Here is an 18,339-nt window from a genome sequence, read left to right on the forward strand (position 1 = left end):
CAGGGGTTGTCAGAAGACATCTCCCCTTCAGCTTTCCAGAGGCTGAGTAGTTTCTTTCAGGGTGAACTAATTTGTCAGACTTTGAGGTCTGATCCATTTAACCTGTCATTTGACCACTTTTCTTCCTCACCTGGAATTATGACAACTAGATGCAATGAGATCCAAAGGAAAGCAGCCAGGCTAATGTTCAGTCTCCTCCTTCAAGATCTGACAAGGAAATATCACTGTACAGTAGCTGTGTTTCAGTCTATACCAGAAAACCATGTTGATCCTTAAATGGATTTTGTTGCGTTTTTGTATGTGTGTGACTTATGCGGGACTCCCACAGATAGACTTCCTGTCTTTGGGTGTGTCGTCCTTCACAAGATGGGACATTCATTACTGCTGGTTCTATATGATTTCCATCCCCACCCGGACTGATGATATCAGATTTTATGCAGATAACAGCCAGGGAATTAATTGCACTCTCTTGTTGTACTTGCACAACAAATAAGATGGTTATATGTGAGATAAGACCCTTGTCCCATCTAGTTAGCAGTAGCTTAATAATCTGAGGATCTTATGCAGCTTTTTAGTGAAGATTGTCTGTGAATCAGTGTCCACCACATGGTAGAACAGTTTGTTCCAGACACCCACCACCCTTTGTGTAGGAAAGCACCTCCTTTGCTCCCTCTTAAATATACTTCCTCTGGTTGTGTCCTTGTGTTTTTGTTTTCAATTCTGATACAAAGTAATCTATTGGTTTTCTTGTGTCAGTTCCTTTCAGGACTTTGAATACTCATATTAATTCCTCTTGCAATCTCTTCTGTTCAATCTCACATTTTACCAGATATCAAATCAAATACAAAACAGGTCACAGATTTTCTCAGATGCTAAAGACTTGGGTTGAATCATACCTTTCTGTAAACTAGTAAACTTGAATACTTTGACAAGGGATGAACAGTCCTGAAGTAGGCCAGTATTATTTATCAGCTGATAAATTAAATTTGCCTGAAAAACCTGCAGGACGCCTGCCTTCAAGATTGCCTTTGTCCTACTGTGGCCTCTTGTTAGAGTACTCTTTCTTGGGGTCCTTGCCTGTTGGGGTCCTGATTGAGGAGGAGAAACACACGGGGTTCACGATTCACCCCTTCTCTGCTCATGTAGGTCAGCTGTAGTAGGCGCATGAGGACTGACAAGGATTGTCTTGGTTTTTTCCCTGCAGGAGTACAACCCTGACCTGACCCACACCATCACTAAAAGAGATAAGGTTAAAAAACCGAATGAAGGAGTGACCTTGACTAATGTCACCCCTGGAGTGGAGCATGTGGCACAGGCTGGTGACAGGGGCAGGTAAGTGATGGCCTTATGAAAAAGGTCATACCATTGCAGTGAGAGGGAAGGGAGGGAGTTATAAGACAAAGTTTAGAATGAATGGCAAAGAAGTGTCTAGAGCACAAAAAAACTGTGTCGGCGCTACATGCTCTGCATAGCAGCCATATCACCCTGCAGCTCATACATGACAACTTACTGAAGCAATTCACATCTGACAACCCACTGAAGCTCAGCAGGTATGAGCCTGGTCATTTTTGGATGGGAGACTTTCTGGGATAAACTAAGGTTGCTGCTGGAAGAGGTGTTAGTGAGGCCAGTAGGGGCGCTCACCCTGCGGTCTGTGTGGGTCCTAATACCCCAGTATAGTGACAGGGACACTATACTGTAAAAAGATGCCCTCCTTTGGATGAGACATAAAACTGAGTTCCTGACTCTGTGCTCATTAAAAATCCCAGGGTGTTTCTCAAAAAGAGTAGAGGTGTTACCCTGGCATCTTGGACAAATTTCCCATTAGCCTTTACCAATCATGGACTCTATGAATTGGCTTCATCACTCTGTTCTCCTCCCCACTGATAGCTGGTAGCTATCAGCTATCTCCTCCCCACTGATAGCTGGGGTGTGGTGAGAGTACTGGCACACTATGGCTGCTGTCACATCATCCAGGTGGGGCTGCACACTGGTGGTGGTGGAGGGGAGTCCCCATTACCTGTGAAGCGCTTTGAGTGGAGTGTCCAGAAAAGTGCTATATAAGTGTAAGAAATTATTATTACATTCAGCCAATGGTACAGAAATTAATCTACAGTCGCTCCGAATGTTAAAATGTTCCCATAATTGTATTTTCATAGTTTTGAGTTCAACTGGTTGAATTTTAAAGACTGATAATAAACATAAAATGACACAAGAAAAGTTACAAATGAGAGGAGACCCTCAGCCTGTTTGGTTGTTTGGTTGCCTGGATCATTGGCATCACTGATCTGAGAATCCCATTCCCTCAACTCTTAGGATACGACACATTTAGCACCAGCTACCTGGCTATGGAGATAGAGACTTTTACCCCTCTGTGTAAAGTAAGGTCTCCTGGCTTGTGACCTGAGTATTGATGCTGACTTTGAAGATGTGGCCTATATGGACTTCCTCAATACCTTTTGGGATTTTCAAAATCAAGTCTGAATCAAGTCCCAGTGTTCTTAAGGTTTTACTTTAGTTAAGGTCCCAAGGTAAATAACTGTCGTTAATGTGTTTGGTAGGAGTTACTTTATGGTTGGAGGCTTCTCGAGAGAAGCTTCTTGAGAGCTTTAAGTATTGCAGCTTTTCCTTCTAATCAGGTGTTTGTTGCTCTCTGTTCTGTATTGCTTCTAGTTCAGGGGAGCCCAAATCCGGTCATTGAGGGCCACCGTCCGGCAGGTGTAATTGGTCTCTGTAAATCTCCAGCTTCTTAAGAACGTGGAAAGGCTTCAACTTGTTCAGTTAAGCAAATCATGAGTTTGATTAGGTCATTAAAGGCTTGGGTAGGAAGAAAACCCGAAACCTAGTGGCCCTCCTGGACTAGAGTTGTGTCCCCATGCTCAAGAGCCATTCAGTGTGATATTGTGATATTTAGGGTCCTTATTGAGTTTGGTTTCCTGTGTCTCCCAGTCTGTGCCAGTGCTGGGTGCTGGTGCTCTGACCCTCTGTCCTGTCTGCCTCTCCCCAGCGTGAGCAGCTACGACAAGAACCAGACCTACTCGGCTGAGTGGTCCGATGAGGAGCTCGCCAACCCCTTCACTAGCAACGAGACCAACGGGGGCGCCAACCCCTTCGAGGAGGAGTCGGCCAACAAAGGGGTGCGCGTGCGGGCGCTGTACGACTACGACGGGCAGGAGCAGGACGAGCTGAGCTTCAAAGCCGGTATGGGCCAGGGCTCGCAGTCCAGAACCGAACACAGCTATTGACTTTCTTCTCAGGTTTCTGACACCAGTGCATCTGTTTTCGAACCACCTTATTAGATTCAGGGTCGTGGGGGAGCAGCCTATCCCAGCAATCAATGGGTACAAGTGGGGTTACACCCTGGACAGGATGCCAGTCCATCGCTGGGCAGACACAGACACAAACACACACACTCACACCATGACCAATTTTCCCAGAAGGCAATTAACCTACCTGTATGTCTTTGGACTGTGGGAGGAAACTCATGGGGAGAGCATACGAACTCCACGGAGACAGCAACCAGGAATTAAACTCGGGACTCCAGTGCCATGAGGCAGCAACGTTAACCACAGCACCACAGTGGAGTTCAACAAAGCTGTAAATAATACAATAAAATCTTACATCAGGTGCTGGATTAATAGTTTGTGATTGGTGGTATACTGTTTAGGGCTAGGCCTACTTTTGATTTCGTCTTCATTTTAGCATGGTTCGTTTTAGTCAAGTTTTCTCAAGAGCTACTTTCATTACCAGCCAGTGTTACCAGTGAGGTCCCGGAGTCAAATATAGCCTGTGGAACTGTATGTGTCGAGTTTGCAAGTTCTCCTCATGCCTGCATGTTTTTTTTCTCAAAGTGATCTTGTTTTCTCCTGCTTCCCAGGGACACATATGAAAGCTGGGCTTCACAGCTCATTACTCTGCCCTATCAAGAGTGACTCTGATGTTACTAAAATATATGAGTATTAATTAGTGTGATGTTTTTATTTTTTATTTTTTTACAGCCTTTGGGTCTGAGCAAGCTATGTTCTGAATAACAAAATCCAAATTTGTATATATTTAAAATATTGTAATTTGTAGAGATCTATGTAGATCTCTAGTGCAAGAACCCTGTAGCTGAGAGACAGTAGTGCTATCCACCCTGCTGCCTGTACAGTATCTTATTCCAGGAGGTAACAAAAGAGTTTCGTGCTTCTGGGAGTTATTCTGTGTACAGCTAGTGCTGGCTGTGTAATGGCAGAGAAACAGAACCAAATGCGCTCAAAAGGGCTGAGTGGTTTTCTCTCAGTTGTAGCCTTTCTGATGACAGGCAGGGTAGCCAGGATTCTAATGGATGGTATCAGTCAGGAATTGAACTCACTTTAAAAATGAGAATACAGCCAGCAGCAATCCCATCATCCTCCACACAGCTCTCAGCCTGCAGGGACAAACCCTCGCTATGGTTATTCACTTTTGAGTGGGCTCGTTACCAATTATGACATTTATTACACACACCTGCTACAATTTAACTCAATTGATGACAATTATCTTAGTGTCAATAAGGTATTATTAAGATCTCTGGTTCTAAAATGGGTGTCAGCATTCATTCTTTGGAAAGATGTGAACAATTAGCATATTGACTCATTACACTGTGATCAAAGGATGACGCTTCTCTTGTAAGCCACAGAACAACACAAGCCCTTGTTGCTGAAATGAAAGCGCTTGAGGCTCACTGAAATGACAGGCTGTCACTGTGGCAGGAGTCAATGGAAATGAGCAAGGATGTGGATACACAGTGCAACGTGGCTAAAACCCTCATTATTCCAGCTTTTAATGCTTTTGTTAGTATAATGTATTTAATGGAACAAGCAAAGGTTTATTCCATGCTGAAAAGAGCAGAACGGAAACACGTTTTCGGCTGTGGGGCCTTCTTCGGGTGTGAACTGCACTGTGACATACGAAGAAGGCTCCACAGCCGAAATTTTGTGTTTCGGTTCTTCTCTTTTCAGCATGGAATAAACCTTTAATTGTTCCTTTGCAGCCTACGCATGCTGACGCAGCTACCTACTTGAACTACTTAATGTATTTAATAACTAGTCATTTGACAGATCCTTTAAACTAGGCAGCACAGACTAAGGACTTAATTGTTGCTTCTAAATTTCTTGCAATAGGATATTGTTTCCTGGTTTTATTTCTACCTAAACCCTTACTTACCTAATTGACTTCTTTATTTGCTACTGTAAATTTGACAAGTTGAAGGCTTTTCTTTTTTTAAAGTGGAGCTTTAAAGCAAACTTCTGTTTAACACCTGCTGAACAGAGACCCTTGAAGATTGGCATTGGTCTCCCCAGGTTTAAAATCTTATCTGAAAAGACAGAGCAAAAGGACGTTAAGCATCCTGCTCAGAGCAGCTTAGAATGAGAGGGTTTGAACCAGTAACCTCCTGAAAATATATTCTCCCTTCTAGGCACTAGACCACCTAGACTCCAGTAATCTGCAACTGGCAATAATTGTATAATGAGGGTGTTGTCAGTTCTCAGTACTGTGACACAGTCAAAAGCAGAAAGGTAATTTTAACTAAGGCAGGGTTTCCCAATCCCAGTACTGGAGGCTGCTGGGTATTAAAGAAAATAACAGAATTTGTCTCTATTCAAAAGATTGGGATTTTATTGACTTACTAAAGGCAAACGCAATCTACAACATTTTCAAGAGCCTCAAAACATTCAAACAGTTCAATTCCAGACCTGAGGTCTGCATGGAGCTGTATGTTCTCCCTATGTTGTGTGGGTTTCCTCTGGGTGCTCTGGTTTCCTCCCACAGTTTGAAAACATGCTGGTAGGTTAATCGGTTTCTGGGAAAACTGGTCCTGGTGTGAGTGTGGACATGTCTGTCTGTGCTCTGCGATGGAGTGATGTCCCGTCCAGGATATATCCTGTCTTGTGGCCATTGCTTACTAGGATAGGCTCCGGCTCCCCCACAATCGAACTTGAACTTTATTGCCATATGTAACTGGTACTGGTCTGGTCTCGATTGTAAAACAAGTGTAAAAAACAAAACAAAGTGCAAAGTGCAAACTTGTATATCAAGACAATATACAAACAAACAGTAGACAATGTACGAGTAAACATGTAGACAGTTTGAATGTAAACAATACAGACATGTAAACAATGACTGGAGATGTGCAATAAATAAGAAATCATAAAGAGGTAGATGGTGATGGTGTAGGTGTGGTCCGAGGGGGATGGCTAAATGTGTTCGCCAATCTCACTGCTTGTGGATAGAAGCTATTGAAGAATCTAGTGGTAAGTGTCCGTATGCTCTTATATCTCTTGCCTGAGGGCAGTGGGGTGAAGAGCTCATGCCCGGGGTGGTGACTGTCCTCTGTGATGGCCAGAATTCTACCACGGCAGCAGTCCTCATAGAGCTGTATAATCTCGGTGAGACCGCAGCCGATGATCTTCTGGGCCATATTGACCATCCTCTGCAGTGCCTTTCTTTCTCTTGAAGGGGTGTTGCCATACCACACGGTGATCCCGTTGGTGAGGATGCTCTCGATGGTGCAGCGGTAGAAGTTCACCAACAATGTATTGGCATCCCCCATCGCTTGAGGCACCTCAAGAAATAAAGGCGCTGCTGAGCCTTCTTCATGATAGAGTCAGTGTTCACAGTCCAGGTTAGATCTTTAGAGATGTGAATTCCCAAAAACCTAAAGCTGGTGACTGTTTCCACTTCCGTTCCATCAATACTGAGTGGGCTGTGAGCATGTGGCCTGTGTCTCCGAAAGTCCACTATTAGCTCTTTCATTTTCTTTATGTTCAAGTCCAGGTTATTGCTATGACGGCACCTAAGTGGCTGTACGACTTCATGATCTACTACAATCCTGTAGTACATCAAGATTAAAAACACCCAAATGTTTCATGTGCGCCAGGATCTTAAACAGAGATAAAATGACTCTCAGTGGAGTTATACTGTAGACTAATAGAACATTGTCTTTTTTGTAAAGGTGACAGAGATGACCCTCCAAATGTTTTGCAAAATGAAGTTTCTTTAATATTCTTCACATTATTCCTTTGCTGTATCTATCCGTTTGAATAAAGTTTGTATTAACTGTTGTAAAATAAATATGCTTATTTTCATATCCTGATTAATAGCACAGGATTTGTGCAGCAGCTTCAATAATCTGTATTACTTTTTGTGTAGTTTTTTATAAAACATGAATATATATTTAAAAAAAAACAAATTTTAGAATGACAAGATGAGGTGAAACTCTAGGCATTTCCCTGCTTAAAGCAGACATAGATACCTTAGCTAAGGCAGGGATAGACTTAGTCAGATATTTTGCCTGTGCATCAATAATGCTAAAATGGTTTGAAAACCATTGAATTTACTGTGTATTTTAATCAAGAGACCATATAGACTTGTACACAAAAATTAGAAATTACAGCTAATAATGTGTCAGTTACCCTGCAAGTATATTACAGCTGCAGCACACAGGGTCCTCTTGAGAGACTGGCCTCGGCTGTAGAGATATGGGCTCACCCAGTGGTTTTCTCAGGAGATAATAAATATGTTGGCTGACTCTTGGGTTCAGTGGCATTTTGTGTCCTGAATCATTCATCCATTGGGCATATTTTTTAACCACTGCCTATCAACCCTTTAGGCTGTCTAAATGAATACATTAGTTAGGTCTGCTGTTGCCTTCAGTGACTCACCAGAGGCATTTGTACCTACAGTACATTAATGCCATTTGTACGGTCATTTACATCGGCTTTCTTCCCTGTAGTACTGCGTATTGAGGTTCAGTCTGCTCTTTGTAGTCCTATGGAACATCCATCCATTTTCTAACTGCTTTACCCAATTCAGGGTCGCAGGGGAGCTGGAGCCTTTCCCAGCAAGCAGCAGGTACAAGGATGGGACGCCAGTCAGTTGCTAGACACACCCAGACACAGACACACACATTCAAACTAGGGCGAATTTTCCCAGAAGCCAGTGTGTCTTTGGACTGTGGGAGTAACCCAAGGACCCCAGAAGACCCACACATGAAGATGGGGAGAACATACAAAGTTCACGCAGATAGCACCCCAGGAATTGAACTGAAAGCCCCAGTGCTGGGAGGCAGCAATGCTAATCAGTGCGCCATCATGCCAGCCCTTATGGAACATTCCTTTCTCGAATTCTTTGGTTGGGCCATCTACCAGGTGTTACTGTCACAATAGAGGCTCACTGTAACATTGTTTGTCTGTTTTCTTCTTTGCAGGGGATGAGCTGACCAAACTGGAAGACGAGGACGAACAGGGCTGGTGTAAAGGTCGTCTAGACAACGGCCAGCTCGGCTTGTACCCAGCCAATTACGTGGAGTCCATATAATCACCTGATCAGAGGACGCCCAATCGGAGGCAGCTCAGACTGTACCGTCCAATCGTACCGCAGATAGCCAGAGACTTCAGAGCATCTCTTCCCTTGTCAGACTGACGAGCCAAGCAGTCTTAACAAAACACAACCATAGTCATTTAAAAGAAGACTACGTATTTATCCACTGTGGAGGAGGGGGATTTAAAAGAACAAAACAGAACCATATATATATAAATACCATCCTAAATGCAAGTGCAGGGAATCGTTTTGCATTTTTGTGTAGCTGTGTTCAATATGAATTTCGTGCAGCTGATATGACATTTGTGTAGCGGTTTGTTCTCCTATACAATATGAGTATTATGTAGTCGATGACACTTGTGTAGCCAGAATGAGCTATGCAATGTGCATTGTGTATTTTTGATGACATTTTGTGTAGCAGTCTTGATGCTATGCGTAACACAGTCCTCATTCTTGCATTGGTAATCTGTTGTGTAGCGATGAAATGCTATACAATGTTTTCTTCCGTGGTTTGGTTACATTCCTGTTAGCGGTATGTGATATACAATGTGTTGTTTTTTTTTTCTTGTGTTTAATTCCGGTTCGGTAGCAGCATGTGCTACATGATACTCATTCTGTGCATTTCAAGAACTTTATATCAAGCAGCATTTACACAGCACACACAAAACAGTGTCGGGCATCCCGTAATTCCCGTAATTCACTGCTGCATTGTAGTACCTGGAAATACCCTTTCAATTTCTCCAACACAGCGCACAGGGGATCCCAGTTGTTTTCTTCCTTCATCCTTTTTTATATGCTGTATATGTGCTCGGCTTTTTTTCCAGTTTTTAGTTGCTGTGTTTTTATTTTCAAGTGAACGCTTGAGATCATTCTTTAAATGGTTTAATGTTAAGGGAGAGGTGCCGTAAGAGAAGAATTTGGGTTCTTTTCAATCTTTGGTGATTTTTTTTTCATAGCAGCTGTCTTAGAGTAGAGTTCCAGCTGATTTATTGATGAATTGTCACCCGCTGGTTGGGGTTTGGGGTTTGGGGGTTGGGGGAGACTTTGTTTCAGAGTTGGAATAGTCTCTGGCTTTGAAAGCCTTGTGAGGGGCTGAAGCCACAAATTCAGCACGCTGAGAGTCAGGCTGTTCTTGGCACCCTGCAGGCTGTGACTCCTGGTCCGCCGGAGAGGCACGGCCGAGCTGTGTTTCTCTTTCATTGTTCAACACCAGCGTTTAGTCCATCACTTTAACAGAAAGCATAACTCCTGACTCTGTTGTCATTCTGTTCTTTTAAATACAAGATAGAACCCCCTTCCCCCTTCCCCTGCCTGCAGGCTTTTGTGCATTGATTTAACAAAAAGGCTTTGATTTGATCTCCTGGGTGCGTTTTTACCCTTTAATTTGTTAACATGGAAATTCTGTTCTTTCCTGTAAGTGGTCCTGTTCCCTTCCAGGCTGCTGGGGGCTCCTGCGTGTTGCTCACTTGAGTAAAACGAGCTCGTCCTCTTCAGGTGGAGGTGCCAGAATTAAACCGAAATCTCTTTTGAACAGAAATCATGACGAATTTGTGTTAAACCACAGACTACTAAATAACCGACCCCCTTACAAAACAATGTCCCATCCATTTGCAGTAGGATAGGACAAGTAGCAGTCCTTCTTGCACGAGCTCAGATTGTACCTCTCAGACATGAACACACGGGAACACAATGTCCTCACACTGTCTTCCACTTAGACGCCGATCAAAAAGGGAAAGAACTGCAATTTTTTAAATATTGCGCACGCACAAAAAAAGGGTAAGTAGCAAGAAATAGAATAACACGTAACAGCCTAAGCAAAACTGAGCCAAAGAGAGACTTTAACAGCCCACAAACCACCTGCCCTTGCAGCAGTCCTAACACCTCTTAACCATGGCTGACAGAAGACTGAGTCCCCCAGAATACTCTTTGGAATGCCGAGACTGGAACTCTCTGTGACTTTTAAAGCAAGCAAACTGTACTCCATTCTTTGTGCTGCAGGATGCATCCCATTGAATTAAATACAGTTCCTTGCTGGGTGCGAGAATCAAAGTTGTTCAAAGGCACAGGGTTTTGTTTGATCTGCAATTGCTCTTTTACTGTTTTGCTTTTTACCTTTGCAACCAGCACAGCTGGTAGCTGCTGAATGTGTCTAAGAGGGTTGTCAAAAACTGATCCATCTATAAGCATATAAGCATACTGTAACTTCTAACTCGTTTCCCCAATGCACAATTATATCTGTTAAATCAATACCTCCCTTCTTAACCTAACTTTATTGAATGTTCTTTCATTTTTTTGTGACGGATTTATGGCTCAGAGCGCATTTCAGATCTCCCTTGAAGTCCTCTTGTAGTTCTGGTGAGTAAATCCTACCAGCTTTTAATTATCAGGGGAAAAAAAATCTCAAAATCCTAAATATTTGCAGAGAAGCGTGTATTTCGAAACTCAGACTTATTCTGTTGTTCATCTGCATATGAAGGCACTTACAAAAGAAGTTTCCTGTCACTATGAAACTTTGCTCACTCACAAAGCTGTATTACAAGCTGTACCATATAACCTTTTTTGTCAAAAAATCTGAAAATATACTATAAGATGCTTTTCTTCAACTTTACAATATATAGTACTACAGGACTCTAAACTGCATGATTCAATAATGTGAATAAAGATTATGTATGGGTTCGATACCTCTTATTCCTATACGTTGGCACAGCTTAATAATTGCTTTCTACTTGAGCTCATTTAACTCTAGCTGACGACTAGTGAGAGTGGATCATTATAATTGGATAATAACACAAAGATGAAACTCAAGTTCCAAAAAATGGAAATTGTTCAGAATTGTTTTTGTACTTAGTCCTTTCTCATTGTAATTTATTTCAATTTTTTAGTTGATTTCTACCTGAGCTTTTGTGTCTTTTTTAAGTAGTTCATCTTGAGGTGTCCAGTTTTACTCCAAAGGCAGAAATTATTTTACAGATGTAAAACTGAAAACAATGTGCTCGTATTTGAACAATAAGCCTTTACCAGCATAAATGAGAAGATCCAACTTTAATACAAGACACAGAGCAAAATGTTCCCTCTTGCGCAGTTTAATTTAAATGTTTAATACCTCTGCTGTTTGTTAATTTCTTACAAATGGCATTGGAGGTTTCAGACCAGATTCTGCTATGATTTCACAGGTATGAAATAAAATGCAGTACTTTTAATATTGGTCATTTTTAAGAAATGGAAAAAGACCAAACCTCATAATTGTTGTGCCTGTTATAACTGTTTTTGGTTAAATGCAGTTTCTAGATTGTGTCAGAAGGCTATAAGACTTGAAGTAACAGTATTGAATTAACACCCCATAGATTCAAGTCTGAGTTTCAGTATTACTGGCCCACAATATTCACATTGGATAAGATATTTTGATACCAAAGTAGTTTGTTTTACTTAAACATTCACAACAGATTTCCAACTTATAATCGCTATTTAATAATAATAATGTCTTTTAATACTTATAACCCCTGTTAGTTTATTTGGATGTACTTTGCTAGATTTGCATGTAGAAATTTTGGCTCTATCTGTCTCAGCATATCTGCATGTGAAGAAAATAATACAGCTTCCAGGTTTTAACTGCCCATTAAGAGGCACATCCTTCCTGACTGTAGCCTTGAGATGTGGTTCACAGTCTTCCCCCAGTGTCACAGAGAAACTAGTTACGTGTAAAACGTGAATGTAAAGTGATTCTATTTTTCTGTAACTGTAACTGAGTACTGTATAATAGTCACTTCCACAGTACTCTCTGTATATCTGCATTCACAGTATGGGGTTGGAAACCATTGTAACCGGAATGCTGAAACTGTAGAGATTGTAAAAAACAACAGACCCCTTTCTTGGTGTCAGTGACAATTAGCTCCACGATGTCTTTTTGCAGCAAGTGTTATGGTTTGGCACTGCTGAAAAGGAGGAAATCTATGATCTGAGCCCTCGTTTCGCCCAGATTTCTCATGTCACCAGCCCGTACATACGTCTTAGTTCCCACTTTGAGTCCGGCCTAACAAACTCAGTGCACTTCAAATAATAATAATAATTAATAATTGCTTACACTTATATAGCGCTTTTCTGGACACTCCACTCAAAGCGCTTTACAGGTAATGGGGACTCCCCTCCAGCACCACCAATGTGCAGCATCCACCTGGATGATGCGACGGCAGCCATAGTGCGCCAGAACGCTCACCACACATCAGCTATCAGTGGGGAGGAGAGCAGAGTAATGTAGCCAATTCATAGAGGGGGATTATTAGGAGGCCATGATTAGTAAGGGCCAATTGGAAATTTGGCCAGGACACCGGGGTTACACCCCTACTCTTTTCGAGAAGCACCCTGGGATTTTTAATGACCACAGAGAGTCAGGACCTCGGTTTTACGTCTCATCCAAAGGACGGCGCCTGTTTACAGTATAGTGTCCCCGTCACTATACTGGGGCATTAGGACCCACATGGACTGCAGGGTGAGCGCCCCCTGCTGGCCCCACTAACACCTCTTCCAGCAGCAACCTTAGTTTTTCCCAGGAGGTCTCCCATCCAGGTACTGACCAGGCTCACACCTGCTTAGCTTCAGTGGGTTGCCAGTTGTGAGTTGCAGGGTGATATGGCTGCTGGCACTGGGTCCTTGGGTCAAAGGGTCCTGCTCTCCAATACACACAGACAGAACCGGAATCTGGGATCAGAACCTGGGAAGAAAGGAATAACGCAGCGTTCTTAATGTCTGTGTCGGTTCTGCGTACTTTTAAAAAAAACGTGATTGCTTCATCGGCAAAATGCGTGCAAATATATGATCAAGTGAACAGATTAAAAACAGAAGTCTTTACTTGAATATACATATGCTGTATGAAATAAATCAGGAGAAAAACAAAACAGTAGGTTCCATAGTGTATTTATTTTTAAGTTGTTTTAAATGCAATTGTGAACCTATAAGGGCAAGCGATGGTCTCACGCTTTCTCAGATTTGTATATGATGATGTAATTTAAAGAATATATTATATTGTAACTGTACAACTGTGGGGGATATCACAAAACCTTGACAGAAGTGAAGCGTCAAAGAGAGATGTATATGTAAATGCTTTTTTAATTTTGGTGTTTCTTTGTTTTTTGGGGGGAGGGGGGGGGCAATGTTGTGAAAATCTATTTTAGCAGTCTAGAACCTGTATGTATGTTTAGATTTAGTGCTGTAATCTTGAAACTTCCCAGCTGGTGTAGTGCCTGTTCATCTTACGGTTAGAAGATCAATACGTTGGAAAAAAAAACTACGAATAATGGATATAAATTATAACGAATAAAACTGGATGAAAGTTGTCGTGACGATGTCAAAGCAATATTGGCGAAGACGAACGTTGTGTGGGTCTTATTTCAGAGGTCTGAGCGTGGCGCTTCAGTGGGAACCTCACACCCATTCAGCAAGGGAGTGTGTCTGGCGACAATGCCGAATTGTTGTAAATGCACAGCACCACTTCCAAAATTTCACTAGGCTTAGCACCTGCTGTCTTACTGGACCTTCTCCCAATACAGGGTCACGGGAGAGCTGGAGCCTATCCCAGCAAGCACTGGGTAAAGACAGGATACACCCCGAACAAAACACCAGTCCATCACAGGGCAGACAGACACACACACTCACACCAGGGCCCCTTTTCCCAGAAACCAGTTAACCTACCAGTGTGTCGTTGTAGTGGGGGAGCAAACCAGTTCAAACATACAAAACTCCACACAGATAGTACCCCTGGTTCCTAATCAAACACAGCACTGCAAGGCACCAATGATAAAAACTGCTCCACTGCGCTGCCTATGTTTCATGTAATAATTGTTTATCAACAGTTTCCTCAAAGACATGACGGGTAGATAAGTGTTCATAATGGCCATGGTCTACTGGAATGATGAATACAATAATGTGTGTCTTACCTGGGGGTGGGGTAAGATCTTTAAATAGGGAAAATAGATGAACAGCCGTAAGGCGAAAACAGTGCTATTTATTTTACATTGTGAGAAAATAAAAAACTATATTGGAGCTTTAACCGTACTTCAATGATTCTCTCTCTATACTGTACGTAGCAAGGCAGGAAAGCTGCTTCCTGGGCATAAAAACCTAAGGTACTCTCCCATTCCATTCCAAAAACAACTTTCAATAATAATCATGTTCCTCCCCAAGAAAAAGCACATTCACAGGCTCGTTGGTCAGTTATTTTTCACTCCCTTCATCCTCTGGTGCAGCATAACAGAACGCTCCCTTTCCAGTAAGCAGAGGGCTCTGGAACCCTGAAAGGCTCAGTTTCTGGGTTTTAACTGTAACTTGTCCGATTGTCTTCCCCCAGTTGATGAGGTGACTAACGAGGTGCTCCAAAGGATGCTCACTGGGTGATGTGGTGAATTGCCATCTTGTCTCCACCTACTGCTCTCTTATGGAAGGAAATCCCAATGGTCAACATCAGCTGGTGATATGACCCAAGCCTCTGTTAACAATGTCTAAACCCGAGCCTAACCTGTGCTTTTACTGGCTGAGGTGCCTGGGAGACCCCATGACACAGTGCCATACATTACATAGCTTACCGTTTTATTATGAAAGAACCATTTCTGATCTCAGTTCTGATGGCCGACAAAGATTTTAGGGAGAAGAGAAGCAGGTGTTCACCTCGTTCAGGTTAACTGAGAATTTGAAGCTCATCTGTCATACTCACTCTAGGACATGTGTCCTGTCACCCATGGCAACCAACAATCCTGATTGTACTTACTACTGCCATCTGGCTGCTCACTCCACCTTGCACCCGGGTTCACCTCAGCTGGTCAGAGCAATACATGTTATATCATCATTCTACATTTCTTAAATGTGGATAAAGCTCACGGCTCTCTGGCTGTATAAGGCTTAGCAGTTTAATGATTTTGACCTTTGTTGAGGAGGGAGGATCTCTCAATGTTTTGTGTAGTGTCATCATTTGAAGATTCAGGTACAGCCATTTGTGTTTCTCCTCACAGAGGTACCGTTATTGACTGGCCTGTATTTTATTGTTTTCCAGCATGATGGCATCAGAACACTCTCTGCGCAGCACAGAAAGTCAGGTGAACATTGAGATAATGAACCCGTTTGGACTAACCCCACACGTCCAAATGCTATATAGAATTTGTGGGCCAAAACTTTATGAGGGTGGCAGAGTTTTTTGCATTGCTGCCTCTGTGTGGCTTTTGTCTGTTTTCTCTGTTTACATGTGGGTTTCCTACCACATTCCAAAGACATACTGGTAGGTTAATATTTCTTCTAGGAAAACTGACCTAGTGTAAGTGTGTGCGTTTTCGTGCGTCTGCCCTGCGATGGAGGTTGCACTTACAGTGTTCCTCAAGTAGAGGGCAGTGTTGGTCTGTTAAGATGGTAAACTGTCGGACGGAAAGTAAGGAAATTGTACGACTTAACGTAACATGCCCATAGGAATCCCGCACCCTCCGTATGTCCGCCCAAGTGCAGTTCGCCCTTTCCCAGGTACGCGACACAGTTCATCAAAATAAATAGAATATTTGGTACAGTTGCTATGCATTTTATTATTATTTAGTCTACAAATAGTATGTTTATTTCTAAACGTTTAGGTAAAACAAAACCCTCTTTGTTGCGTCGTTTTGTTTTACCTAAAAGAAACTCAGTAATCTTTTCATTATCGAATACAGAACGTTAAATAATTACTGCGCTAATATTTGATTCTGATAATCTCTACATTAATAAACGAAGTCCTTTTTCAATCCCACTTGGTACAGTATTACTGGAGTGACCAAAGAACACACAGTCCTAAAGTTAAACTCGCACCGCAGCTATTATACTTACACAATTATACTGTACTTGTTTAGAGAGGTTTACCTCTAAAAGATGTATATGAATTAATGAGGACTGTGTTAAATTTCACCTCTTTCACCATAGAATATTACAGTGGTTCTCACACCTGCAGATTTGTATTTCACATTAGTTTAATTAACTAATGGAAGCCTCAATACAGTAGCTTGCTTAATTGGGACATTTGCAATCTCTTATCTCTTCAAACGTTTTGGATTTTATTTTATTTTTGAAGTGCAGCCACTGAAAAGTACCACCACTAAAATGTTCATGACTAAATACAGTCAAACATGTCAAATTAATCCTGTTATTAAATAAATTTAGGGTTCAAGCATGTGACTGAGAGAGCTGTCCAGGAACAAAAACTAGCAGGCTAGGAGTAGTATTTGGAGGTCTCCAGGACTGGGTACCATGCCCCAAAGGTACAGTACAGTATATACAGTGTTATGTATTGATTGCCTTGCGATGGACTGGCGTCCTGTCCAGGGTGTGTCATGCCTTGTGCCTATTGCTTACTGGATGGACTCTGGTCACGCTGTGTCCCTGAATTGGATAAAACAATTTAGAACATGGATGGATGTTATATAGTATTTGTGTATGATAATGCCATCTTGCAGGCTCCTTCACCTCAGTTTTGAACTCAAAAGTCCTTTTGTACAGAAAAGGACCTTGAACCTCTGTTCCACGTGTTTGTGTGCTTGTGGAGCTGGTCCTCCTCAATGTGACAAGAGGAGCTCTCCCTGCTCCTGCTGGGATTCAGTACTGGTCTCTCGCAGGCTCGGAACACCCACAGCGCTGCTCCCTAGATAGCAGATAGTTCCGTTGTGCTGGAAGACCAGTCTCCTGCTGTGGCAGAGTCTGACACTTCTTTGATTTCAGAGGGGGGCAACGTCCCTCCTGTCACTGGCTCAGTCCATGTGTACATCAGGGACCCCCCCCCAATCCTGTATCCCCAGGGCCTCAGTCACCTGGACTTGTAAGAAGCCAAACCAGGGCATTATTTGCTTAATTGGACCAATTTACTAATTTCTCCCAGCTCTTCAAGTGCTTCTGCTTTAAAGAGACCCAGAAAGCCTGCAGACAGATCGACCAGGACTGTATTTGCCAGAGGCAGTAAAGAACTGCCGGTATACTTCATAACTGTCAAAAACTTCATAAATATAGGTAGTGAGGTTGTACAGCCTATTGATTTACACCTCTGTGTTCTGAATACGCAATGAGACTTGGAGAAAGTGGGATGATTTCATATTTTTAATATTTTGGGACTCCTTCCACCATCCCTTGCTCATGGGTCATTGCAGTTTAAAGAGAAACTGCATCAACCTTATGGCATAAAAGCAGACTAGTTAAATCACTCTGTCACGTGAGGCCAGTATGGTTTCTTTTGTACTTACTCTAATTCTGTGTAGGTGATGATGATGATGATGATTATAGTCACTTTGGACAGAGAAATTATGATTATAGGTGCATGGGTCAATGTTAGACTCAATAAGCCCATCTCTCTTACAGCCCCTGCCACTGTCATCCAGACCTTCAAGTATGTAATCAACGCTTAGCTACAGGCTATGGATATCTCCATATCACAGAGGCATCTAGCTAGTGAGTGAGTCTCCCTGCCACCTGCCCAAGTACCCACTACCCAGCATCTCCATCTCAGTGTAGTCCTGTTATTATATTATAACAAACGCTCCGGGCAGTGTGGGTAATGACAGGCTGGAGATGACTTTACAGCCTCGCTGACAGTTTTATTGCCCTTTTCATTACAGTGGGGCATGCCACTCATGGAACAGGGAGACAGCTGGTAAGGCAGAGAAAGTGCAGGCAGCCACTGGACACTGAGGAGGGATTCATGTTGTTTGTTATAACTCATTACATGAAGTTTGTGAATACTGTTGTTTGTTTTAGTTGACCAATGTTATTTTAATTTAATCAAACCAAATGCATTATTATTTTAATTATCATAAGGGAAAGTTACATACCGTATGTCTTTTAACCATGCATACTATATACTGTAGTACATTATGCAACAGTATAGGGATGGACTTAGTTATATGTAAACTAGGCTAATTGCAAAGGTTCTCTGCACTGACACCTGTCAAGACTTTACTGTATATTGCAGACTTACAAAATATACATGCATGTTGTATGACAGTCTCC

At 42.3% G+C, this 18,339-nt stretch overlaps 1 protein-coding gene and 1 long non-coding RNA gene across 9 annotated transcripts in view; both read left to right on the forward strand.

Moving 5' to 3' along the window:
* The window catches only part of pacsin1b (protein kinase C and casein kinase substrate in neurons 1b), a 99,731-nt gene extending 90,654 nt beyond the window's left edge, over positions 1-9,077 (forward strand). For all 8 annotated transcript variants that reach the window (XM_088639864.1, XM_088639865.1, XM_088639866.1 and 5 more), the window contains 3 exons: positions 1,205-1,332; positions 3,008-3,201; positions 8,231-9,077. In XM_088639864.1, coding sequence (XP_088495990.1) covers positions 1,205-1,332; positions 3,008-3,201; positions 8,231-8,340 — 432 coding nt within the window. In that variant the 3' untranslated portion in view covers positions 8,341-9,077. The remainder of the gene's footprint in view (positions 1-1,204; positions 1,333-3,007; positions 3,202-8,230) is intronic.
* A 6,520-nt stretch (positions 9,078-15,597) lies between these two features.
* On the forward strand, positions 15,598-18,228 carry LOC148658545 (uncharacterized). The gene is made up of 3 exons (XR_015940097.1): positions 15,598-15,840; positions 16,507-16,604; positions 17,949-18,228. It is a non-coding gene; the product is annotated as an uncharacterized LOC148658545 (long non-coding RNA).
* Positions 18,229-18,339: the final 111 nt, after the last annotated feature.

The sequence above is a fragment of the Lepisosteus platostomus genome, chromosome 7 (assembly GCF_059453375.1).
Source record: "Lepisosteus platostomus isolate fLepPlt1 chromosome 7, fLepPlt1.hap1, whole genome shotgun sequence".
NCBI classification, from domain to species: domain Eukaryota; kingdom Metazoa; phylum Chordata; class Actinopteri; order Semionotiformes; family Lepisosteidae; genus Lepisosteus; species Lepisosteus platostomus.